General features: G+C 43.4%; 3 protein-coding genes across 4 annotated transcripts; all 3 read right to left on the bottom strand.

Annotated features, from left to right (window-relative positions):
• Positions 1-239: 239 nt before the first annotated feature.
• Positions 240-7,379, bottom strand: LOC143007759 (protein DOP1B-like). Its single transcript, XM_076159210.1, has 19 exons — positions 6,162-7,379; positions 5,920-6,019; positions 5,628-5,819; positions 5,403-5,525; positions 5,194-5,328; positions 5,033-5,088; positions 4,834-4,938; positions 4,627-4,693; positions 4,362-4,515; positions 3,873-3,955; positions 3,673-3,782; positions 3,436-3,585; positions 3,191-3,252; positions 2,897-3,025; positions 2,657-2,793; positions 2,500-2,555; positions 2,257-2,400; positions 2,025-2,157; positions 240-1,890 (listed from the first exon to the last, which is right to left on the bottom strand). The coding sequence occupies exons 1-19, from the start codon at positions 7,328-7,330 to the stop codon at positions 1,621-1,623; spliced, it is 3,375 nt and encodes a 1,124-aa protein (XP_076015325.1). The 5' UTR covers positions 7,331-7,379; the 3' UTR covers positions 240-1,620.
• Positions 7,359-11,605, bottom strand: LOC143007763 (chromatin assembly factor 1 subunit B-like). Its single transcript, XM_076159216.1, has 14 exons — positions 11,564-11,605; positions 11,180-11,327; positions 10,520-10,652; positions 10,137-10,257; positions 9,868-9,971; positions 9,636-9,732; positions 9,447-9,531; positions 9,243-9,336; positions 9,074-9,143; positions 8,880-8,971; positions 8,619-8,778; positions 7,847-8,419; positions 7,416-7,504; positions 7,359-7,366 (listed from the first exon to the last, which is right to left on the bottom strand). Exons 2-14 carry the CDS (start codon positions 11,303-11,305, stop codon positions 7,359-7,361), a joined length of 1,752 nt encoding a protein of 583 aa, XP_076015331.1. The 5' UTR covers positions 11,306-11,327; positions 11,564-11,605.
• Positions 11,606-12,359: 754 nt separating this feature from the next.
• On the bottom strand, positions 12,360-23,967 carry LOC143007760 (MORC family CW-type zinc finger protein 3-like). Of its 2 annotated transcripts, XM_076159212.1 has the most exons (17): positions 23,874-23,967; positions 22,118-22,190; positions 21,479-21,611; positions 21,049-21,272; positions 20,638-20,794; positions 20,375-20,489; positions 19,818-19,949; positions 19,584-19,703; positions 19,398-19,495; positions 19,142-19,249; positions 18,738-18,863; positions 18,473-18,544; positions 18,235-18,277; positions 16,824-17,822; positions 16,324-16,533; positions 12,877-13,004; positions 12,360-12,700 (listed from the first exon to the last, which is right to left on the bottom strand). In XM_076159212.1, the coding sequence occupies exons 1-17, from the start codon at positions 23,910-23,912 to the stop codon at positions 12,529-12,531; spliced, it is 2,949 nt and encodes a 982-aa protein (XP_076015327.1). In that variant the 5' UTR covers positions 23,913-23,967; the 3' UTR covers positions 12,360-12,528. The 2 variants fall into 2 exon arrangements, with proteins under 2 accessions (XP_076015327.1, XP_076015326.1); XM_076159211.1 differs by lacking the exons at positions 12,360-12,700; positions 12,877-13,004; positions 23,874-23,967 and adding exons at positions 14,485-15,796; positions 16,089-16,216 and having other exon boundaries at positions 22,118-22,374.
• Between the last annotated feature and the right edge of the window lie 310 nt (positions 23,968-24,277).

The following is a 24,277-nucleotide window of genomic DNA, read 5'->3' as shown; positions in this document are numbered from 1 at the left end:
GTGTGTCTCTGTTAGTGTTGGCTAGTCAGTCCAGGCTTCACTATGAAATCTTTGAAACTAGAAATACCTTGTCCAGATTGGGGAGCAACAAGTTGTGAAGTCATTTAATGTGCAGTGATGTCACAACATGAATAATGTGCATGAAACAGAACACATGCTGTACTGCCACAGCTCAGCTGAAGTCATCTTAACCCTGTGCAAACCTATAAAATATAAAACAGGCAATCAAATCAAATCAGTTCAGTGAAAACACAACATTTGAGCTGGTTTGATTTAATGAAGTCTTTCTATTAATTCTAAACACGACATATTCTTTAAAGGATCCAAAATAAATAACTAACATTCAGCTATGTCAAACAAAGACGATTGAAAATAAAGATTTCCCTTGAATAAAACACCAAAAATGGCAAGCAGTATTTTAGCACGGTACAACCAAGTCATGTTTGTAGAGACGTTTCCTGTTGTACATAACTGACATTTATTAACTCAACCATAAAATGACTAACATTGAGCTTTACCAGGTGCCTTTCTATAATTTCCATCAAATACCAAATAGAAAACCAATCTCTCTTACGTGTCATCTTGCATTATATTCTACAGTCAGGCAGACATTTACTAGCACTAGGCAGTGTGGTTAATGGAAGCTATAGGAGCCAAAGAACACATTAACACATATATGCTTCTTCACAGTGAAATTGATATTTGGTGTCACCCTCTCAAATTCTGCATGGCAACAAATGTTACTGTCTGATCTCAAAGCGTCCTTCATAAAAATGTATTCCAGATCATGCTGCCGCTCAGTGATTAGTCAGTTAAAGTCTAAAACTAGAGATTAGACATCATGAATCAGTCTCAGTGTGAATGAGCTGTAACTGAAACGACACTCAGAGAATACTACACAACAGAAGCACTATACAGGCATTTGTTATTATATTTCACTTAAATTTAAAATATCCAAAAATCCCATTGGAAAGAATAAGTATTGTACAGTCCCTTAGCTTTTCAAGTGCAGAATGAGTGACCAAACACCTCAAAAGAAAATGTATTCATCAGGAGACAAGCCAAGGTTACACATTCCATTTAAGTTCACAATACCAGGGTTGATTGATAAGTTCTGGACCTGACGCATAAAGTGCAATGGCTACAAGTAAAAGATTATTTTTGCACACAATTTTATACATTAACTACACCCCAGCTGTATTAATTTTACTAAGTGACGACAACCTTCAAGCTGCAGTTACCTCAGAGTTGTGAGTTGCAGACAAATGAGATGGACAAACTAGCCCAGAATTCAGTGATTATGTACTTGCCTTGACACCTTCTATGCCTCCCTAAGAGATGGGGAACACGCTGTGCAAAGTGCTTCTCACCTCAGATGATGGATTGATAGCCAACAGAAAGACCCTCTGTGAGACCAGGATAATAATATAATTCTACTGTGAAATAAATAAGGATAACATCTTTGAATTCTATTTTCTTAAGAGGCTTAGAACTTATCAATCAACCCTCAAACATCATCGTTGCTATGCCTATTCTACATATTCCATTCATATGGCTGCAGGTCAGGGATTTCATAGCTTGGGAGGATGGACTAGTTCCTGAAAGCTTCATGCTTGAGTCTTAGCTTTCCATGGAGTCCAGGAATTCTTCCTCAGTGATGTGCTCCAGCTTCTTCAGGACCCTGTCAGAGCTGGCTGCTGGGTAGTCTACTACTGGGTGGTGGGGTAATGGGTGCTTCAGTGAGGGGCTGCTGAGGGGGGGACCTTGGAAGGAGCAGCAAAGGGTGGAAAGAAAGGGTACCAGCTGGGTGATGGAGGACAGGGAGCTTTGGGTCAGGAGGGGGAACTCCAAATGCTCTGTGGACGACTCCTCACTCAACCCATTAAATACCTGGAATACATGCAGGAGAATCACAGGAAGGAGATGTAGTCAAACCAAGTCAAACATATAATATAGCATGAAACATAATTGTTTCTATCGTCACCATCTGACCATTTTCGCAGTTTGAAGATGTTCAACCTTACCCCATATCGTTGCTGTATCCTTTCCAGTGTTCTGACAACATGAGGCGTACACTCCTGCTCTCCATCTAGGAATGCGCTCTCTGGGCCACTATAGCGGTTCACATCAACCTCAGGAACAAAAGCCCAGCGATACCTGCACACGGTACAGACACAATATTTCAATACAAAACATACTGCAGAAAAAAATATAGAGAAGAGGACAAATGTAAGTCCTTCTGGCTGGTGCTCTTACATCTGAAAGATCGGCATCCTTTCTGGAGGAAAAGCCAGAGAGGTGTCGAGGAACTTGCAGGCTGAGAGGTACATGTCTAATTCGGCTTGGGAGAAATTCACAGGTCCATTCCGGTCAATGGCTCCACGCACCACTTTAGCCAGCCTGCGTAATGGGGGACAGTCTCTCATTAGTATTCTGAGTGAGGGAATCAATAGGGCCGACAAATGAAACATCAATTTGAAGATGAGATAATGAACTCACTTTGAGACTTCTTTATCTTCCTGCAGTGTTTTCTCCAAACGTGAAAATACGCGAATCTGGAAAACAAATGTAAGATAAAATAAAATCCCCATTACGATAAATACAACACACAAACTGTACATCATTCTCTTTGCTTAAAACCGGGCTGTTATCTTACCAGTTCTGTGACCATGATTGGCCAAAGGGAGATGAGGTGCTGGGGTGAGATTCGTAACAGGAGAACACGGAACATCAGGAATATTTGAGCACAGACAGCAGGGCTCGGGTTCATACGCAAAGCCTCAGTGAAACGCTCTGGACAGAGAGGAAGGTCCAGTCAGTCAATTTGTCTGACTTCCTCTTTAAACTTCAGAGACACCCACACAAGAAACATCTAATACAATATCCAGTGGCTCACCTTGGATAAGGGGCAGGTAGAGATGATACTGATCCAGTTCCCCGCTTAACATGGCAAATGCCTGGCGCTTCAGCAGCATGGGTTTCTGGTCTGCACTGGCAAACAGTTTCAGGGAGCCACTCTGCATGCCTACAGCAAAGATGAATTAAGATTTGAAAGAGCAAGTAATCATTAATGTCTCTGATTGTACACTCCGCAACTTTGAACAATCTCCATGGTTCTACATGGCAACCTCAGTATTATAAGGATCAATCTGGGTCTTTTGGATGACACAACACACAAGGCTGTACTTACTCATGAGGTCTTTAAACATGGTCTTCTCATGAGTCAACAGATGGTCAATGATGGATCTCCAGCTGTGGACAATAGAGCACAGTGAACAAGAGTCAAGTCTCACTCATCTTCTGTAATTTTCTGCATACATGCAAATATCTTTCATTTCCTTGTTGATCTCAGATAACTCACGTATAAACACTGTACACCATTGTTTAAGGCTGTTATGTGACCTCTGTGTGAAGGAGAAGCATGCTCATTCTAACCTGGGTGCACAGGAGGCATCCATGGTGAAGAACATGGGGTCCATGAAGAGCTCAAAGACCTCTTTCCTCCAGGCCCTTTTGGTGTAGGCATAGCCACTTAGATTTCTCAGCAGCTGAGCCCCCGCTTCAAAGCTGGGCATGTTGTAGACACTACCATACAAAAAAAGTCAATTAAAGGACCAAGGAGAAAAAACTACTAAGCATCACAACACATCGGCGTCATTAGGTGGAGCTTACTTGTGGTTCTTCAGGTAGGGGAAAACATAATACATGAGTCGGGAGATAAGGGGAACTGCTTTCTCCTTCTCATCGCTGCGATACACCATGTCCAGAAGTGGTGCCAAGACCTATGGAGCAAGAAAGTGTGTCAAGTAATAATCTCACATTAAGGTTTGCTTCCCCATTCATTCCCTTTTAGTACAACCACAAAGCCGTACCTCTGCGAGCAGGGCGAGCGCCTGCACACTATAAACAGAGGGCGCAGAGGAGGAAACCATCGTGCTTGCTTGAGCTGTTGAATCTGGACACAGAGATAGAAGGAAGTTTGAGTTCACTTGTGACTGTATGTGCACAGAATAATGCTTGTCTTACCTCTGCTAGCTGCCCTAAGGTGCTAACTGTGCTTGAGTGCTCATCATACAGCGCATGGGTATAGGAGGAACACATGTTAATTTCACGATATGAAAAGAAAATAACCCTGAGCAGATTCTCTGCATATTATCATTTCTGTCCTACTAGATCTACCTCAGTTGCACCTCTACCAGCTGCATCACTTATCCGTGCTACTTCCTCTTCTAGATGGATTTGGATACATTTCCATAGTTAGTTTAAGGCCTCTACACTATCAGGTAACATTCAGAGAGAAGACTAAGCTGACTCCCTAGGAACTGAACTTGAAGTTAGAATGTAGATGCTATGGTTATTACCATGATGATCAGCATCCACATCATCTACTTCCTCCGCCTCAGGATAAACCTGTGGCTGAACTTTGACCTCAAGGTTGCGACTAAGCCAGCTGGTCTGCTCCAGGGATGAGCCTGCAACCCCGCCTACTGCCTCCAGGATCCGTTGGGTCACCTCCTACATAATGATATCAGGATCAGTATCACACACAACACATATTTCCAATCTCAGCCTATCAACAGTGTTTCATACTGACTGTCCTCTGCTATTAGCTAATCAACTTAATACCTGCATGTCTTTAGAGTCCTTCTTATTGTCCAGGTTGGGGAGCCGGTTCACAAAATCATTGAGGATCCTGCAAGTTTAAAAATATCTCTTACTGCTTATAAATGTTTTTCTATTAACACAGAGAAAACATGGAGCGTTGACACAGAGACAAAACTACAGCAACTCAATATTTTGCATGAAGTTTGAATATGCAAAAATGACACCAACCCCAGCAGTAAGAAGTGACCAGGTGGGGCCAGGTTGAGCTGAATAGAATCCCGTAGGAGACTGAGGAGGGAAGCAACACTGTCCTGCAGGATTTGAGCCGAGACGCTGCATACAGGAACACAGGGACAGTGAGATGAATACTGAAAGTGTACATTTATAAAACCAGAGGCAGGGACCTGTGCTGTAGTTTCCTATATACCTCTGGATGTAGGCATAGCTGAACTGCAACACGGGGACATCAACCAGGGTGGACTTCTGATTAAGAGAAAGAAAATGTTCCATAATTAACTTCAGGGCACTTCATCCTGGAGAATGCATGATCAGAGTACTGTATGTATGTATGTAAGCACAAGTTCATACAGGGTCTCCTTTGATTTGATGTGGCTTTTTCACCACTTCCTTAACCAAGTGTAGGATGGCGTCTGTAGACAAGGTGTCCAACGATTTCACGAGGTCTACGAGGGTCAGACGAGGCTCACTGGCCACAGGTAAAACCTACAGACAACAGAAGAGCAAAGATATCAACAGGTGCCCTGAAAACATCTTAAAACCTTCGTTACAGTCCTTACCTTGTTCCTGTGTCTCCTCTTACTCTTCCTGCTGCTCCACACAGCTCCCACTGAAGCCATGAACTGAACCCCATACTGCCCTGTTAGAGGGACCAGGAACTCCAGTATCCTCTGCCGCAGGATCTACACATGAACATGACATCAAGGCAATCTGTCACCACGTATGTTTGTATCTAGAAGGTTTGAAGGTATTGAAAATGCAAACATTACGGCTTAGATACACACCTTAGTGCTTCTAAAGTAGACGGATGTGGAAGTGTGTCTGCCACTCTGGACAGAGTCAGACGCCCTCCTCTGACTCTCTTCCCTCCTGATAACACCCCATAACAACGCCATACTACTGAGCATTTGTGGTAGTGCCTCAATCACAGCATTGCGAGCATTACGGACATCTGCTGGGTCACAGGCAACCAGGGACTATCAAAGAGGAAAGAGGAAAGAGAAATAGAATTTATATTTTCAATGATGTATGGAATCTGTGAGTGCTGTATGTGTGTGTGTTTGTATCTTTTCCCACCTTCTTGTTGTCCAATAGACAGTGGTGTGTAATTGTGGTCAGGCCTTCAAGCAGAGTCAGAGAGTAGTCAGGAGCAATGTTTTCCCTCCTCCCACCGAGGCTAATCAGACAACAGACACAAACAAAACATTCTATCAAGGCACATTTACAGTAAAACAGGCCACAGGATTGGAGGTGAAAAGGTTTCTGTTTGTTAGACACCACAGTTTCACACTCACAAGCCAAGTCTGTTATATTTGTACCTTTGATTAGTCTTTCCTCCATCATGCTCATATAGCTTGACAAGCTCGTCGAGGTTCCTGCAGATTTGGGCAATAAGCGGAGCCACAATGATGCCAAGCGAGCGACCCAGGTAGGGCAGAGTGGAGCACAGCAGTGACACCCAGTGGGGGTGCATGGCGTAGCCGTAGTGTGGCTGCAGAGCCCTGGCTGCTGCGGACACAAACATCCCTTGGGCTGTGATGGGGTGGCTTGGGACATACTGGGCTGCCTTGATGGACTGCTGGAAAAGGACTGCAGTCTGCCATTCACGAGCAAGTGGGGTGCTGACGGTGGGAGAGTCACGAGGCTCCAAAGGCTGTGCAGAGGCTCCACCTGACCCCACTGAGGGGGCAGCCCCACCAGGCCACAGGTGGTACTCCAGAACGATGAGAGCCTGGATGAGTTTCAGTAATTCCATCTGTAAGGGAAACTGTTCCTGACCCCCTCCTGTTCCCAGATTGACCAGACTCTCCTCTGACAGGCCTCCCAGTTCATCCAGGAGCTCCACACCTCTGGGTGTTCCCTTGTCCAGCACCCTCTGGGTGACATACATGGATGTAGAAAGAGTAAGCAGGGCATATTGTTGTACTTTACATTCTGAGAGTAGTCTTCGGATGGGCTCCAAGCGGGCCCCGTTACCCTCTTGTCCCTGTGCTAAGAAGCCAAGCTCATTCACCATTCGGGTCAGCACCTCCACACTCTTCACCTGAACCTCCCTGTTACCCTGCTGGTCCTGGGGACCCAGGCACAGGTAGGATGGGTATTGAGAGCGTAGGAACCTCAGGCACAAGGACACCAGCAGCTCAATGAGCAGGGATGGGGGCACAGAGGGGGTGGAGGCAGGGGAAAGCAGGTTGCCATAGAAACCTTTTCCATCCTGGGACTGTTGGTGACGCTGCAAGAGGTTTGACACCAGGTTTAAATGGGAAGCCGAGCTTGTATCTAGAGAAGTGAAGGAGAGGGCGTCAACTAGAGGTCGCTGGGCACTGCTTCTCAGAAGGCTGTCAATCAGTGCCAATCCCTGGAGCAGATGACGCCAACCACCCGCCACAGGGTACAGCAGCACATGGCGAAACAGAGAGTCAATGGCCTCTCTCTTCTCACGCTGCTGTTTCAACAGGCGAGACCTGGCCATCGCTTCCAGCTCCATATCCTCTTCATCCTCACTTGACAGTGAATCAGATGCCTGTGTGCGCTCAGACTCTTTTCGTGTGTGTGCAGCCAAAAAGTCTTACCATGTTTAGCCTTCTCGGTGGAGGAGGGAGTGGCGAGGAGCGAGCTGCCGGCTGGAGACCGCAGAGCGACAGGAGTCAATGACACTCGCCTGGAGACGACAAGAAAAAAGCACAAGTGTGCGGCTTTGTTATGAAAATGATTACACGCGTCAGTTTAACGATAGAGATCATGGAACACAAAAGGTAGAAAGCCTGAAAATAAATAAACCCTTCTGCATGGACACACTCTACTTCGCTGGTGTAGGTTATTCAAGGCACGCAGATGTTTCAAGTCACAAATATAAACCAAACACACACAGAGCTTCCATTGTCTCTGGGCAGAGTCATCATATTATGATGATCGTGTCCAGAAATGACCACAATCCAGACATAAAAACATATTTTTCTATGTACTGTGTGTAGTGTTGCATGATAACTCCTCTTGTATTTACCTCGGGGTGGGTCCCTTGGGTGTGGTGGGCTTTGGGGCGCTTGGCCCAGGGGTGCTGGCACTTTTGATGATTTTAGGGGTGGAGGGCGTAAGCGGGGCGGTGCGTGGCTGGGCTGTAGAGGAGGAGGCGATGGTGGGGGCGTTCCGTTTGGGAGTGGAGGGTGCACTCGTGCTCCCAGGTGTCGGGGTCGAAGGTGCTGGGACGGCTGCTTTGGCGGGAGAGGGCTTCCCCCAGCCCTCCAGGGTGTTGAGGGTGATCCTACGGGGCTGAGGCTTAGGCTTGGTTTTTGGGGTGGTCTTCTTCTCGTCTGTGGAGGGGGTCGTGGACGGGGCGTCTTTGCTCTGGCTGGTTTGGGATGTGGCGGCAGGGGCAGAACTTGGCGGCTGGGGCGCGACAGGCGGGTTCTTAGCCACTGAAGCCTTCTTACCCTTTTTCTCAAGACCAGTGCACGGGACAATGACCTCCAGGGTGGGGGGCTCTTTCAGAGGGGTGCCCAGCTCCCCGGGAGAGAAGGAGAGGAAGGAACAATAGCCGTCTGTGGAAGACACGGCGAGGAAGGAACCATCACCAGACCTAAACAGGAACCACAAGTCAATTGATAGAATACAAAAGTAATGGTTACATTGTATTAAAATGTACAGCCGGGGCCCTGCTATTGTGCTTAGTGACTCACTGAAGAAAGGAACTGAACATCATTCACCTTCTTATTTACGCCTGCGTACAGTTTTGGTTTTAGAATAGTTCAGAATAAGCAAAGGGACCGATAGTTTACCAGGCCAGGTCGCTGAGAGTGTGGTAGTGAATGTTGGACACCAGGCCAAAGGGAAGGGTCTGCTGTGTGTCGTACAGGAAGACAGAGTCCTCAGATGCCACTGCGAACACCATGCGGTATGGCAGCTGGAAGAGGTTAGGGAGAGTTTGGATAGAACCATCTGTGGGACGGAATTGGAGGGAAAATGAAGAAAATGCGCAAGAGAAGACAGCATGAAGAATACTAATGGTTTCTCTAAACTAATGGGGCATAAATCTTTACCTTCTCCCTTCTTGGTCCTCAGTTCAAAGTAGACAGGGCAGCATCGCACTGCTAGTGTGGCTTTGGCTGGACAGGGTAAGTGGGCTATGGGTCTAAAAGACAGAATAATTACGACAGAATAATTAACATCGACTAACTACTGCATTAGAGATGCATTATGGGATAATGTCTAAATATGAATACTGCACTGTTACCTCTTGAGGCTCTTCCTGGAAAAGATAAAGGTGGTATTCGTAACGTTCTCGCCCGCCTCCACGCACCCCGCTGTGGTAAGAAAAGGGAAACAAGAACAGCATCTCAATACGATTCTGATGAGAAATAAAACAACATAAGAAACGTTGGGTTTGTTTTTATACCACAAACCTGGAGCGAGCAGGAACGAGCCATCAGGTGTGAAGGAGAGGCGCCGGAAGAATGACCTCATACTGTCATCGTGGAACATCCTATACTGCTTGACCTGTAGAGTAAGAGAGAAGCAATGCAGTACCAGCGTTTAAATCATTCCTTTCACATAAGCGACATAAAATCTGTACCAATAAACCTCATTAAGGTCACGCCAACACTGACCTCCCCCTCGCCGTGCGGCCCAGAGCTCATCTTACTGACGCAGAAAGCCTTCTTCTTGGTGTGAGCGCTGTACACACGCATCACTCTGAGAGGGAGGAGAGCAGAGCGCCACAAAGCAACACAGTCAGTACAAGACACAGCAAGAGTTGGAGAGAAAACGTACGCCACAGTGTGTGTCCTTCTTCTTACCTGTCACAGCTGAGGGTGGCAACGTACTGCCCCAGAGGGTCCCAGGTCACACCCTGCACGTAGCTCTTATGGTCGTTCAACATACACAGCTTCTGTCCTAAACACACACAGTCAGATAAGGAGTTGAAGTTAGATGATGATGATATTATTACAGATATATTCATCACACAATACCAAACTACTGTGTATCTCTGGAACCAAATAGAAGTTAAAGAGAAAAGGCTCAGCTTACCTTTGTTGACGTCCCACATGATGGCAGTGTTGTCAACAGATCCAGACACCATGGAATTCCCATCCCGGGTCCAGCAGATGTCATACACGTCCTCGATATGTCCCCTACAAACAAGTGGAGACACGGACCAGTCTGAGTGTGTGATGCAGAGATGGTGAAAGACTTAGAGACATGAAAATGAGCTTAAAATTGCCTGATGTGACAAACGGGATCCTCCAGGTTCTCAGTGGAATAAGTAGGTAGTAAGTGTGTGTTCTGTTCTTGCCTACCTGAGTGTCTTGAAGACGGACCAGCTCTCCTTGTTGTGCTGAGCATCTTCGTCCTCCTGGAACAGTGGGACCTGCTCCGGCTCCTTGCTGTCATTCAGCTTCCACAGCAAAATAGCAGCATCTGTGCCCAATAACACCACACACACACACACACACACACACACACACACACACACACACACACACACACACACACACACACACACACACACACACACACACACACACACACACACACACACACACACACACACACACACACACACACACACACACACACACTCAGCTAAAGTGATTTAATCTGGGGCATAGCATTACTTTTGTATACTTAAAGTTGGACCTAGGCGTTTAATACAAGAGATCTTAATGTGTGTGTGACATACCGTCTCCTCCAGAGGCAAGCAGCTCGCCATTGGGGCAAAACCGCACCACGTTGACAGCCTTGGTGTGCCTTGCTAGATTAGACAGGAAGTCCACTGCAGCCTTCCCATCTGAGCCCATCTCAACCCGCCACAGCTGCAGCAAAATCAGGACAAACGGCCAATAACTCATCTACATCACCCTGTTGACACTCATAATAATAATAATAATACAATCCCTTACAGTCCCACATTATTGAACATATACATATAGAGATGCAGGCCCGAAACAAACACACTTGCACAAGTGGAACCTGCATACATGCTACAGCACATGCAGTGATGGAGAGATGCGGGTGAGGGGGCTGCCCAAAGGAGGCCCCCGGGATCACTTTCTGGGGTTATGTGTTGTTATAAATCCATCTCCTGGGCACCTAGGCAGTGCCCAGGAGATGGATTTATAACAACATGCTGGTGCTTTGACAACAACAATTACTGATAAACCTTTTAATCAGCATAACAAAGTGCAGTTTGGTGATAAACATGCTTCTCTGGTGACAAAACATGTATATAGAGAGTTTTCTCCCCTTTAGCTGTTTCGTCGTTGGTTTACTTCCCAAGAGCAACCCTTCTTAGCCTGAATATGAAAGGACAGTAGGAGGGACGTGCTCTGCGTGTGCTCACTCTGACTGTGGTGTCTACTCCGGCTGTGGCCAGGCGACGAACGCGTCCATCCGCGCTGTGCTGGAAGTCCAGACTGTAGACGGGCTCCTTGTTGTGCCACGCAATCTCACACGTTACGACCTTCATTCTGTTATAGCCAAACTCCTGCCTGTGCAACAAGACACAATCATTAAACCGGACCGACGTGACAGGAATATATGCACATTTAAATACCGCATTAAGGGTTACAGCGCGCCACTTTTACGTAAACTGTTCAGTTATAAATGTAAGAGTTTAACATACATGTTAAACTTCGAACGACACTTAAGTACCTTACGTTATGAACGCGACAGCAAAATCAAGCACATTCTATTTATTGTGATATTTAGGAGTGCAGTTCTTTACCCTGTCTTCTTTATGACGACTCCGGTGATTTCCCGCGTTCGATTCACTCAAAACTTCCGGTTAAGGAAGCTGCTGTGATTGGACGGGAACGCGGAAGAGGCAGAAACCGGTAATCTCGTTGCGTCACGTCCAGAAATAACAGAATCAAAACAAGGCTTCTAAAATAACAATTCTAACGCAAACTGCACGCTTTATGATGTTACACAGCACGTGGGCGTCTTATATTTCTTCTTATATATAATCAAGCCCAAATGCTGCATGACAAGTCACTTCCGTAGAGGTTTCTCTATTTGGATCGATTGCAAAACCGATAAAGGTTCCTGTACCTGTAACACCGAATGGGAGAATACACAGGCTCTTTTCGTTGCTTTTGCTACTATGTTAATATAATGAAAATAGGTTCTTCTGAGGAAATAATATCCTCATAAATTCAATGTAAAACAGATAACAGGTGTCTCTAGTAAAGCAAACAAAACGTGTTTTTTCTCAGTTTTGCTTGATATGCCTTAGAAATTCACCTTCCTGGCATATATTTTACCAACAACCAAATCTCTTTAAAGAAGTACCTTGTATTCAATCCAAAGCATTTTTAACCTTTAACCTTTTGTCTCACCTCCTTTGGTAACTTGGCAATGAATACGAGCTGGAAGAAGCTTCACTTCACATCAGGATGCATTTGTTTTTTGAAGATTACTTTGGCAGACCAACTGAAACATAGTATGTCTATACTGTGACATTTAAAACAGTAAGTGATTGACACAGCGATTAAAGTGTTAAGACTTTATTGAGAACTTTAAGAGAAAACCAAGACATGCAATTTTGCTTTGAGTACACTGTATCATTTATGCTTTGTCTGAATGCTCATTAAGCAGATTTCCTTTCAATATGAACTCAAAGGTCATAGCTGAAGAGGAGGACATCCTCAAAGGAATGAGTCAATCAAATATTTACATCTGACCATTCCTTCATTGTTTCTTTGCTTCGCTCCTCAGTCCTGACACAATGGACTCCTCATCAGAAAGAACCTGTACAAGGATCTCATCAATGACGTCACACTCATAATTCACTTGGTCCAGGTCCAGAGCAGGCACAAAATAAGAAAGAAGATGTCCCACATTCTGTCTCAGCTGCACCAGACTGAGCCAGACAAGGAGAGGGAGAGAGAGAGAGAGAGAGAGAGAGAGAGAGAGAGAGAGAGAGAGAGAGAGAGAGAGAAAACAAACCTGTATTACTCTGCTGGGGTGTTGAGTTGATCAATGACCTTATCACACATGATAAATCAAACAGTGTGATTGATCTTCCATCAGACCTACCTTCTGGATGCACCAGGGATTGAAGCTGTGCCAAAGGCTCCTGTCCCTCTTGCCTCTTGTGGAACTGCTTGCGTTGGAGAATTACGTGCAGTGCGTGAAGTTGAGCGGCTCAACTTGAGCTCTTCACACTTGGTTATGCAAAGAATGGAGAGAAAAGGGTCAATAGCAAAGATACAACCAGTGCACCTATTTCAAATGCACTTTTTCAACAGTGAAGCATGTCTTAACGTGTCTCACCCGTAAGTGTAACTCATCCCGCTCCCGGTTGCTTTGATTCAGTTGTCGGGTCAGACAGTCAACGTGCAATGCAATCTCATTATCTTCCTGTTTAATTTCCCTTTTCTCATTAGCAGTAGCGCTGGGATTGGCCTCAGCAGCATACAGTAAAGCCTCTTTCTCCTTAATCAGTTCATCAATCTTCTGTTTGGCCTTCTCAAACAGGCTTTTGTAGTGTTGGGTTTCTTCTGCTTTTTCTGTCTGGCTGGCTTGATGCATGCACACCTTTACACTGGTCTGAGACATTTCCTGAAGTCTGGTCTGCATGTTGTGTAGCTGCTTAGTAAGATGAACCACTTGATCTTTCAACAAATCTCTCTCCTGGGCTGTTGCCTGCATGAGCTCTAAGAGCTGGTCTTGCTGCTTCTGTACCTCATTCATATCAGGGAAGTGTAATGAAGAAAACGTTTGGGCATCTGTATAAGAAGGTCCAGCAGCTTCCTCATGTTCCACTCCCATGAGCCATGTCTGCTGTCCTCCTGTTTGTGTATCCCCAGTGCCCTGCAGCTGGACGTCTCTCTGTTCAAGACTGAAGACTTGGGTGGCCACCTTCAAACTCTGTGCATGTCCATCTCCATTTGGTACGTTTCTCGCTGTTCTCTTCTCCTTCTCAGTTTGATGTTTAACCTCTATTTGTTTCCTTTTCCCTTTACCCTCTCGTTCATCCTTTACTTTGGATACTTCTGTCTGGGTTGCAGAAGTGGATGGCCCAGATGGGAGTGCTGCAGAGGCAACACCCACAGCATCATCACCCAAACTCTCCATCAGTGGTTCAGAGCCGCTCTCTCTCTCGATCGTTCTTCACCTTGGTCGGGTCAAAGTCTGGTTTCTTTGGTGTAGTGGCTCGTCATGCTTCCTCTTCAGCATATAAATGTGTCACTTCTTCAGTTGTCAAGCGCAAGATGAGACAAATATGCGCTCATATGTACAATCAAATGTACGGTCAAGGAACTACTACTTCCAACAGTAAAACTACTTAAATAAACAACAGTGATGCCATCACTCTAACAAAGTAATGTAATTTAATTACTACAGTGATGTCATCCAAACTTAAATACTTGTCACAATAATGCAATATCATATATCACTCTATGGAAATGTAAAGTTTTGAAGATGAGTAAATAGTAAAAAAAAGATTTCTCTGTTGTTTTTGCTCAACCTGATGGTGACATCTTGTGCATGTGTCTGTATATGTTTTAACTTTATGTAATTTCAGTGAGCCACAAAGTGAATAAGTGGAGGGAAAGACCAAGAGAAACGTTCAATCAACACAGGTTCACGTGTACTCACACAGGTTAATGGGTTACAATAGATAATGTGTAGTAAATAGTTAGTGTGTAGAAGAGTTTATTGTTTGTAATGTATTTTTTTTGGTACATTCATATTACAGAACTAAAAAAACAACAATCTTTTTCTTCTGTCATTTCAAAACCCTGCATAAGGCCATGAGTAGGGAGCTCCTCACATGGCAGCCAGCACCCACGGAGCCATCTTACAGTAACTCCACTTTGATACTTGACTCCGCCCCCTTATAAATGATGAGCAAATGGATGACTCCGACCCCTGAGGTATCTACTCACAGCTATTCAAATAAATGGATATTAAAGTAAGAAAAGTGACAAGATTGATAGAACATAGAGCAAATAAAAATAATGAGTAAAAAAAACCATCTCTCGCCGGTAACTAGGCTGGACCAGCAGCTAGAGACAATAAGACTCAGTATCTAAGCACAAGGGAATTCAAAGGCAAGCTTGAATACTTTACCTAAAGCATTCCTTGCCAACTAATATCACAACATATTTAAAGTACATTCCTGCTGTTACACTTAGTAATATACACACTCGTGCTCCAACAAACCGTTAAATAAAAGCGATCCTCTCACTCTGATCCTATGTTGCTCACTACCACGTGTATCTCTCCCCTGCAACCTGGCTGACAAACCAAAAAAAACATTTCATTGTACCATTCCAGTTCCAAAGTTATTGCTACAAATGTTACTGATGTCCACATAATTATACAAGCACATGTTAACCAACCAAGTTTGGTTACAATACAATCATTCATTTGTGAAACGGAGTCATTTTAAGCCATTCCCTCTTAGCTTTGGCAGTTGTAGCAAAAAGGTAAAGAATAAGAGAAAACGGAGTAAACTTTCACCTGGCTTGAGACGTTGTACATGTTAACATTTGTACGGTATAAAAACATTGTAAAAAATGTAATATGGCAAAAAAAAAGATAGATAGATATATAATATTAGATTTTACATTTTGTTACTTAGTTACTGGCAAAAATATCAGGAAGTGGTTATTACAGCGCCATCGTCAGGCCAACCAGTGTGTCAATGTCGTGAGTTTATTGGGAAACATGATTTGGCCTTGTTTGCATGTTTTATCTCTTTATAAAGCATGCAAACAGTATGAACTCCAAAGTCATAACTGAAAAAAGATTAAATTAAACTTCATGATTGAGCCGATCAAATATTTACAAAAAAACTTTGCCTATCTTTGCCAGAGTCTCCTCATCAGAAAGAACCTGTACAAGGATCTCATCAATGACGTCACACTCATAATTCACTTGGTCCAGGTCCAGAGCAGGCACAAAATAAGAAAGAAGATGTCCCACATTCTGTCTCAGCTGCACCAGACTGAGCCAGACAAGGAGAGAGAGAGAGAGAGAGAGAGAGAGAGAGAGAGAGAGAGAGAGAGAGAGAGAGAGAGAGAGAGAGAGAGAGAGAGAGAGAGAGAGAGAGAGAGAGAGAGAGAGAGAGAGAGAGAGAGAGAGAGAGAGAGAGAGAGAGAGAGAGAGAGAGAGAGAGAGAGAGAGAGAGAGAGAGAGAGAAAACAAACCTGTATTATTCTGCTGGGGTGTTGAGTTGATCAATGACCTTATCATACATGATAAATCAAACATTGTGATTGATCTTCCATCAGACCTACCTTCTGGATGCACCAGGGATTGACGGTGTGCGAGAGCCTCCTGTCCCTCTTGCGTCTTGTGGAACTGCTTGTGTTTGAGGATAACGTGTGGTGTGTGAAGTTGAGCGGCTCAACTTGAGCTCTTCACACTTGGTTGCAAACAATGGAGAGAAAAGGATCAATAGCAAAGATACAACCAGTGCACCTATTTCAAATGCACTTTTTTAACAGTGAAGCATGTCTTCACGTGTCTCACCTGTAAGTGTCTGGATGCACCAGAGCTTGAAGCTGAGCCAGCTGCTTCTGACCCTCTTGAGTCTTGTGGAACTGCTTGTGTTGTGGAATTATGTTCAGTATGTGGAGTTGAGCAATCTCCCTCAGTGTGTGAGCTCTGCCTCTGCAGGCTCAACTTAAGCTCTTCACACTGGGATATGAGGTTTGCTTTCTCTTCCTCCAGGCGAGCCAACTGGTGGTTATGCAAACAATGGCGCGAAAAGGGGGAAGCAAGGCAAAGAGTCAATAAAAATTGAATAGAAAAAAGTATAAAAAGCAAAGATACAACCAGTGAAGTGTGTGTAATGCAAAACTTTTCAACAAAGTAGAACTGTAGTTGAGCATTTCTTAAAGTAAATTATTTTGTGAGTCATATTCTGTGGTCAGGCTGCTGCTTTTCAGACTTGCAGTCATTGTGGGATTGAGCAGCGCTGTCCAGCAATTACGTGTCATGACTGATAAATGAGGATAGACGTGTCTCACCTGTGAGCGTAACTCATCCCTCTCCCTGTTGCTTTGATCCAGTTGTCTGTACAGATGGTCAACTTGCAACGCAATCTCATCATTTTCCTGTTTCCTTTCCTCTTCATAGGCCTTAGGAGCATTCATGGAAGCCTCTTTCTCCTTAACCAGTTCATCAATCTTCTGATTGGCCTCCTCAAGCAGGCTTCTGTAGTGTTGGGCTTCTTCTGCTTCTTCTGGCTGGTGTGTGGACCCCGTGGCCTGAGACACTTGAAGTCTGGTCTCCATGCTCTGTAGCTGGTCAGTAAGCTGAGCCACTTGTTCTTTCAACAAATCTCTCTCCTGAGCTGTCGTCTGCATGAGCTCGCGCAGTTTCTGTACCTCACTTGTATGTCCATGTGCATTTCCACTTGGCATGGTCTCCACTGTTCCCCTTTTCTCATTTCTTCTCTGTTCCTCCTCTTCTTCATCCTTTATTTTGGGTACTTCTGTCTGGGTTGCAGCGGTGAACAGCGCGGATGGGAGTCCTGCAGAGCCCGATCCTGGACCATTCTCCTCTGAGGCAGCAAAGTTCTCCATCAGCGGGTCAGCGTCGTTTTCCTTTTGCTCCGTCTTGATCAAATCATTGTCTGGTTTCTCTGATGAAGGGGTATTAACCCCCAAAATGATAACATCCTCATCATCATCCTTATCACCACCATCAGTATTATCTTTGTCACTAAATGTAATGGTAAAGGGATTAGAGTGGGGCCGAGCTCTTTGGAGCGCATTCACTCGAGGTCTTTTGGGTGTGCTCTCTGAAGTATCAGCCTCTGTTCCCTCCCTCCTGGATTTTCCCCTGGTGGTCCCAGTGGCCAAGTATGTACTGGGTATAGCCCCCTCCACAGAGGCTTTGTTTTGTGCTCTTTGGGTTCCGCGTAACTGGCGCTTCAGGTCTGCACTCCCACGAACCAGATCCAAATTTTGCTTTTCAAGAGCAGCCAACCGCTCCTTCTCCTGACGCTTCTGCTCGTCTTCAAGCTAGAAGGAAGTTGACAGAAATAATATCAGACACACTGTCACATCAATAGAATCATTGTTGTAAATTCTCATTACGGTTAAAGAAAAGAGGTAATTTGTATTAGAATTAATTGTTTCAGTTCATAGCAAATGGGTTACAATTAGCTCTGTACAATATTGATTCAATCTATAGCAGGTCAGTAAAAAATGCTCATTTTGAGCGATCAAAACAACTTTTCTCCAGTATATATTCCCACCTTATCACCGTAATATTTAAATTGTTTCTCTCAAAAAGAACAACTTTTGCCTTGTTGCTTGAATAATTCTAAATTCTATTTATTTTATTTTCAACATAGCCCCTAATACACCGGAATATTAATCATCAATTTCGTGGATATGACTTTCAGTTTACAGCAGCCGATGTGTTTCTTACCCTTTTTCTCTCCCTATACTGATTCATTTTCTCTGTGCGTTCACTGTAACAAATAAATGACAGATGAGAGGACAATAAGCCAGAGAGTCGATAACTATAAACTTGTATTGATCAGATAATTCAACAGCAAACATTACACTTATTGACTGACAGTATAACATTCTTATTGAGTCCAACTATTCAATCAGAGTTACATTCAGGGGCAGACGTTCAACGTGCAAAAATCAATGGAACCCACTGTTGTTTGTAGGTCTTGCTGTATGGCTGTTCATCCTCAGAATCCTCACATTCCTCCTCTGCCTCGCAGCTCCTAAACATGAAAGTTAGCATAACATTCCTTAATAACATAATCCACTGAGTGTGCATGAATGAAGAGATATACTTCTGTTGTTTATGTGTTGAATGAAAATCGGTTATAGGCTGACTGAATTTTTTCCATAAATCATTAGTTTCTGTCACGAAAGGAACGACTGCAAGAGAGATGTAGGTAATCTTTGATTAACCTGAACTCAGGGTCAGGATTTAAATAGCAGAACCACTTTTCTGGGAGCTTGCTGCTGATCCCATCAGGTTGTTTGCGCCATTTCAAACAATCGTCACATTGCACCCATTTTTGTTCTGCTTGCTTCCTATAGACACAGAAGGAGAAAAAAAATAAGAGCACGCAGAAACTGAAAATGTTTTGACAAGGAAATGTTTGTGCATCTTCATATTAGGTCCCATCTTCATCCAGGTCTAAATAATTTACCAACATTCCCTCTGAAAGAACAAACTCACAAACAATGATTTTGTGTGAGTTTGTTTGAGAGTAATTCATTCAAACAATCATAGAAATATGATTTCTTGTCACATTATGATACACTGTCTGTGCATGTGGGAATATGTGCATGATCAGTCATGTACTAACGTAGCATCTTCTACGGGTATGGTGTTGTTTGGGTTCTCCTGCCTTCTCCTGTGGGCGATTTCCTTCCAGTATTCATCCAACTTAATGGTCAAACTGTTGATTGTTTTCCTGTACAAAGAAATCAGGCAAAACAGAAAGCTGCTTTTCAGTTTCATGGTCATATTGGTGGATGCTAAAGCCACCGGTTTGAATATCAAGAAGGGACCTTGACTCATTGAGTTTCTGATTAAACCGAGTTCAATACAGATGCAACTACCTGTACTTATCATTGTCACTAAAGCTCTGTTTGTTGTGGGTCGGTTCCAGGAAGTTACAGTCTATGACCCCAATGACTCCAAGACCTTTAATATGGGCCTGTAAGGGACAAAAACACAATCAATACAAGTGATAAGACATGGAACAATTGTAAATAACACACCCTCAAAACAACATACACTCTCACCCTTAGCTGGCCGCCCACGCGTTTATAAGCTTTGATGAGTCGGTTCTTGTGGTACATCATAATGCCGCAGTGGTCTTTGCTTTTGGTGCTATACCCAAAAGTGATAGGAATGGGTTTGTTCTGACATTAAACTTTAAGGGAAATTCAAAGCTGAAAGATACACTCACTAGACCAGAATATTGTAAACATACATTATCAGGCATTTATTTGATCTTGCATATGATCAAAGGATACGCCCAGGAAACTGGGTTTGTAGCTGTCCTTTTTGATGAAGGCTAGACTCTTGGTGATCAGCTGAGTATTGACTTTTTGGCCACGTACGTTGATCTGCGTTCGAGGCTTCAGGTACAGTATACTGCAATATGCCTAAAACGTTAAAAGACGCAACTTTTAATAGTAATAGTCTTGCCTACCAGGCACAAATTAAGACAACAAATATTTTGTTGTAAACACTGTAGTCGGGTCGATAGCCTAAATCATGTGTGTACTCTGTACTCTGTATCAGATTTGTTCTACAGCATATTACGCAAACATTGCCTCACTTGGTTTACTAACCCTCATTGGCTGAATCAGCAATGAGTCACATACAAAGGCAAAGGCAGGCAAAGGCAAGTCAAGTGTTGATTTCTCATAAAAGGGATCTGAAAAACACTTGAAGAAATACTACTCTAAGATCTAAACTGATGAAACTCCTCAGTAGTTTGTAGTAAAAATATAAATTCTGCCAGACATTGACACAATACAGTCAAACACATTTTCATATTCAGACATGAATCATTCATATTCCTTACACGCAGTGAGAGTTCACTCTCAGGGACATATGATTTGACCTCAGTTGTATGTAATCGAAGTCGAATATCATAACGATCCGTCTCAAAATCAAACTCTGTAGTTCCAGTTGATGTACTGTTGAAGACAAAACATAGGGGCAGATAGTCAGTCCTGTGTTATCAACGCTACAAAGCTGGCAAACTATTAGCACAGAGCATTTAAGGTCCATTTTGAGACAATTGTGCTAAAAATGCAAGTGTGTGTGTTCTTGTGTCAGACAGACCTGGGAAGATTCCAAATGAGGATCCGTGTGCCTGTGCTCTTCTGGGAAAAGGGGGGTCTGATGGCATTGACCTCAGTGAGGAGTTCTGCCACTGTCTGGAATGGTGAGTAGCGCAGTATGTCATCCAGACTGGCCTGTTGCTCCTCTGCCACACTGAGTTCAGCTGAAGTCAAGGACAACATCCAACTGGACTATGACACAGAGCTGCTGCACTAAGCATGACAAAGAGCGGGGTCTACTGAAAACCCCAAACGAGGTCCCCTTCAAATTCTTAAATAATGCAAACTATTCGGGAAGCTGCCCATGAAGGTTCATGTCAGTCACACACATTCCATTTACAATTCATATACACAGCATATAATCTTAAGAAAGAAAGAAACACACTTTTATGCAGCAGCAGATAAAGGATATAGTTTGTTCCTGTGTTCTTAAAGCTCACAATTGGTACCATAATTTGCTCGGCGGAAATTCCTTCCAGGTAACTCTGGGAGAGCATCCCGATGCACGAGGTGGTCTTTGACTTGGAGAAGACAATTGCATCTCGTCCAAGACGCATGGCGCCGGACTTGAAACCGTTTCCATAGATACCAATTGGAACAACACCCTTTACAGCAACCTTGTCACTGAACCCAAAGCTTGAGGGGGAAGTTAGATGTTCATGGTGAGTATAAATGATCATGGGTCATAGACATTGATTATTTGAGCGTTTAGTTTATATCAGTGGTCATTATGAGGTCAATCGTAGCTGTGTGGTATGGATATCAAATCAGTCACATGGTTATATATAAAGAAATGTTATTTTTCACATTCATATCCAGAGTAGAGGAAGCAGCATCCGCACCTGAGCATCTTGCGCATCTTTTCCAGATCCATTCCATTTCCATTATCCATAAAGGTGAGGCATACCTGTTCATGCAGCATAGTCTTGTCAATCCAGAACTGCTTAGCGTTGACATCAGGATCGTAGGCATTGTCTGGGGACATAGAGACACAGGCTTCACACACACACACACACATCAGCTTATTGGTCATGGAGAGCAAAGAAACTAAAGCCCCTCCTATAACGTTTTGACAGAATGGAAGTTGAACCGCATTGAACCAAGCTCTTGAGTCAAATCCTATCCGACTTCTATAATTGGAGCATGTATGTGTGTGTTCATACTATGACTACCATAGCACACTGCAGGCACCCAAACGCAACCATAAGATGAAGCCTTCCTCAAACTATTGTATAGTTAAATAAACTACTTACAATTTCGTAATCGCCGGCTTATTTCCAATATAATTGAATTTCCTTAATTGTGCAGCCCCGCAATGAACGCACCATGATCGGAAAAGCTTCAATGCAGATCAAACACAATAGACACAATAGACTCGTCATCATCATCATCATTAGACCTGGCCAAACAGGTTTGAGATGACTGACAGAATGGATAAAAGACTCGTTTAAGAATACATATTTGCATGTAATGAGACTCACCTATTAGCTCGGCTATGGCACCGAACGGCCATTTGTGGCTGGTGGAATTGCTGTGAAGAAACTTGGGGCATAGCTGAAAGTGGAACAAATCAAAAGGCACTACAGATGGTGAACAAGGAAGAACAAGAGAAATAAAAGTGAAATTTAACTTGAATTGTGTTGCACCTGTATTGGTGCAGTTACAGTAGAGGCAGGCTCTCAGGCTCTCCATGAGGAATGCTTTATTACAGAAGTTAACTGTAACATTAACTAACATTCTACACAAGAAAATAGTAATAGTTATCATTGTTCATCAAAACCTGACAAGATGAGAGTGACGTTGGCTTACACACATTCTTCAAATAATGAAAACAATGTGCCATTTGTTAGTGCTGCTTTTGTGACGCCTACGTTTTCAAAATATTAACAATTATAATTAAGGTTTAAAAGGTTTAAAAGGTTTTAAGGTTTAGAAGGTTTTAAGACCCACAGAACTGTGACCCACCCTCCCTCTATCCAGGCTCTCAGAGGGACCAGCTGGACGCCAGGTTAGGTTCATGGGTTCAGGTTTTAACGTTGGTGGTGAATGAATAAATTGTAAAATTGCCAATATGTCTTGTTTCTTCCTTGTTACTGATAGACTTCAATCATCCAATCCACCAAACAACACCAAACAAGAGTCAATAGCAACAGCAGAATAAGCTGTTTGGCATTGGCAGAGAATATTTGGCAAATTTTTCATGAGCGCAACCCACATACTCAGCTGTGCTGCTCATCCTACAAATGCATGTTCCTTACATATGGGGAACCATTTAAAAGGGAACTATACAGGCTTTCCTAAGGTATAAAATGTATTGACAAGAAGCATTGTTACAACAGAGAAATAATCTATCAAACACAAATTTCTGAACTTTTTGTGCGATGTTTATAAGACAATAATAGTTTAACAGAACAGTACAGTAATGGTTTGATCTCTTTTGTAATAAAAGTGTCATCATGTGTGGCGTGTTTCATGTAGGAACTCGGGTGCAGCAAGGGAGGAATAATCAACCAATATGTTTTTGTAATGAATTCCCTCTTTAAAACCAATGACTGCCCTAAACAACAACAAACCAATGTATATTCATTCTCCACTGTACTGTAACTGTTGCACAATAATTTCCCATCGGGATGATAAACTTTTATCGTATCTTATCTTATAAACCAACACCATTTATAGAATATTGAATAATTTGTCTATAATCATTCCCCTAAGTATATTTAGACAAACAACATGTGTGTGTATAAACAAGACGATGGAAACACTGATTACACATAGTGGTTGTATGTTCTTTAGACTGTTGTGTTCTATGAAGAGTGGCGCTTTTACCGTAAGTGCAGCAACTTGCGCAACACAAAACGTCAAACTTGGCCAGGAAACCACAACAGACTGACACCGCACTGACTTTTGATCCCATTTCCTCCCAAAGAGCAGTTTAACAAGCCTGTGTGTCGATTTGGCAGCTATTTTTGTAAATATTATATGTTTTCCCCGATATAAATAAATGACCAAACACTGACAACAAACTCGCATGATATCGCTAAAAACATCCGTTGACTTGTTTTGCTAGCCCAGTCAAACTACACACGCCTCCTAACACATGCACACACGCACAGGCTATTATGAGGGAAACAAACACAACATTTTGTATCCAGTTGTTTAGTTTGCAAATATTACCACGCAGTGACACTACGGCGTTTAACGCCACCGAGACATACGCACACACAGCGCTCTTACCGTACTGAGTGGGACACCGCGGTCGGCTTGCTCCGCCATCTTTACACAGCTACAACTAAGTGCGACTGTATATGCTGTCAGAACTGCTGCGCCCTGCTGCGAGTTACCGCCCTGCCGCACAGTTTACACACGCTAAAGCAAACAAAGTGCTACAACGCAACTAAGGGGAGGCAAAACAAGAGGGAGAGGGATATTGGTTTTATATCTGTTTCAATACTTTATATTTATAATAATATTTTAGCGTTTAGTAACTCTTTGCCACCATTTCGGACCAGTTAAGGGTGTGTTTCTTTCTATTTCCCTAAAACGAAACCAAAACTGAATGAAATAGGAACTCATAGAAACTAAATTGAAGATTAAACGTTGGAAAACAGTGCTGAAATCCCCAAAAAATTCGACTAAAA

This window comes from Genypterus blacodes, unplaced genomic scaffold (genome assembly GCF_046128005.1).
Source record: "Genypterus blacodes isolate CSIRO-AG114 ecotype Tasmania unplaced genomic scaffold, CSIRO-AGI_Gbla_v1 ptg000093l_1, whole genome shotgun sequence".
NCBI lineage: Eukaryota > Metazoa > Chordata > Actinopteri > Ophidiiformes > Ophidiidae > Genypterus > Genypterus blacodes.
This window is presented reverse-complemented; position numbering and strand designations above follow the sequence as displayed.

What these genes read in the sequence shown, in the direction of transcription:
- LOC143007760 (XM_076159211.1), bottom strand. Translation starts at nt 22,373, where the DNA reads ATGTTAGTTAATGTTACAGTTAACTTCTGTAATAAAGCATTCCTCATG. An exon ending in AGAGTGAACTCTCACTGCGT is followed by an intron (nt 19,950 to 20,374) that starts GTAAGGAATATG and finishes TTAACGTTTTAG; the next exon opens with GCATATTGCAGTATACTGTA. An exon ending in AGTGACAATGATAAGTACAG is followed by an intron (nt 19,250 to 19,397) that starts GTAGTTGCATCT and finishes TTCTTTGTACAG; the next exon opens with GAAAACAATCAACAGTTTGA.
- LOC143007763 (XM_076159216.1), bottom strand. Translation starts at nt 11,305, where the DNA reads ATGAAGGTCGTAACGTGTGAGATTGCGTGGCACAACAAGGAGCCCGTC. An exon ending in TCCGTCTTCAAGACACTCAG is followed by an intron (nt 9,972 to 10,136) that starts GTAGGCAAGAAC and finishes ACTTGTTTGTAG; the next exon opens with GGGACATATCGAGGACGTGT. An exon ending in GCCACCCTCAGCTGTGACAG is followed by an intron (nt 9,532 to 9,635) that starts GTAAGAAGAAGG and finishes CCTCCCTCTCAG; the next exon opens with AGTGATGCGTGTGTACAGCG.
- LOC143007759 (XM_076159210.1), bottom strand. Translation starts at nt 7,330, where the DNA reads ATGGAGCTGGAAGCGATGGCCAGGTCTCGCCTGTTGAAACAGCAGCGT. An exon ending in GGTCACTTCTTACTGCTGGG is followed by an intron (nt 4,694 to 4,833) that starts GTTGGTGTCATT and finishes TTAAACTTGCAG; the next exon opens with GATCCTCAATGATTTTGTGA. An exon ending in CAATCATGGTCACAGAACTG is followed by an intron (nt 2,556 to 2,656) that starts GTAAGATAACAG and finishes TTTGTTTTCCAG; the next exon opens with ATTCGCGTATTTTCACGTTT.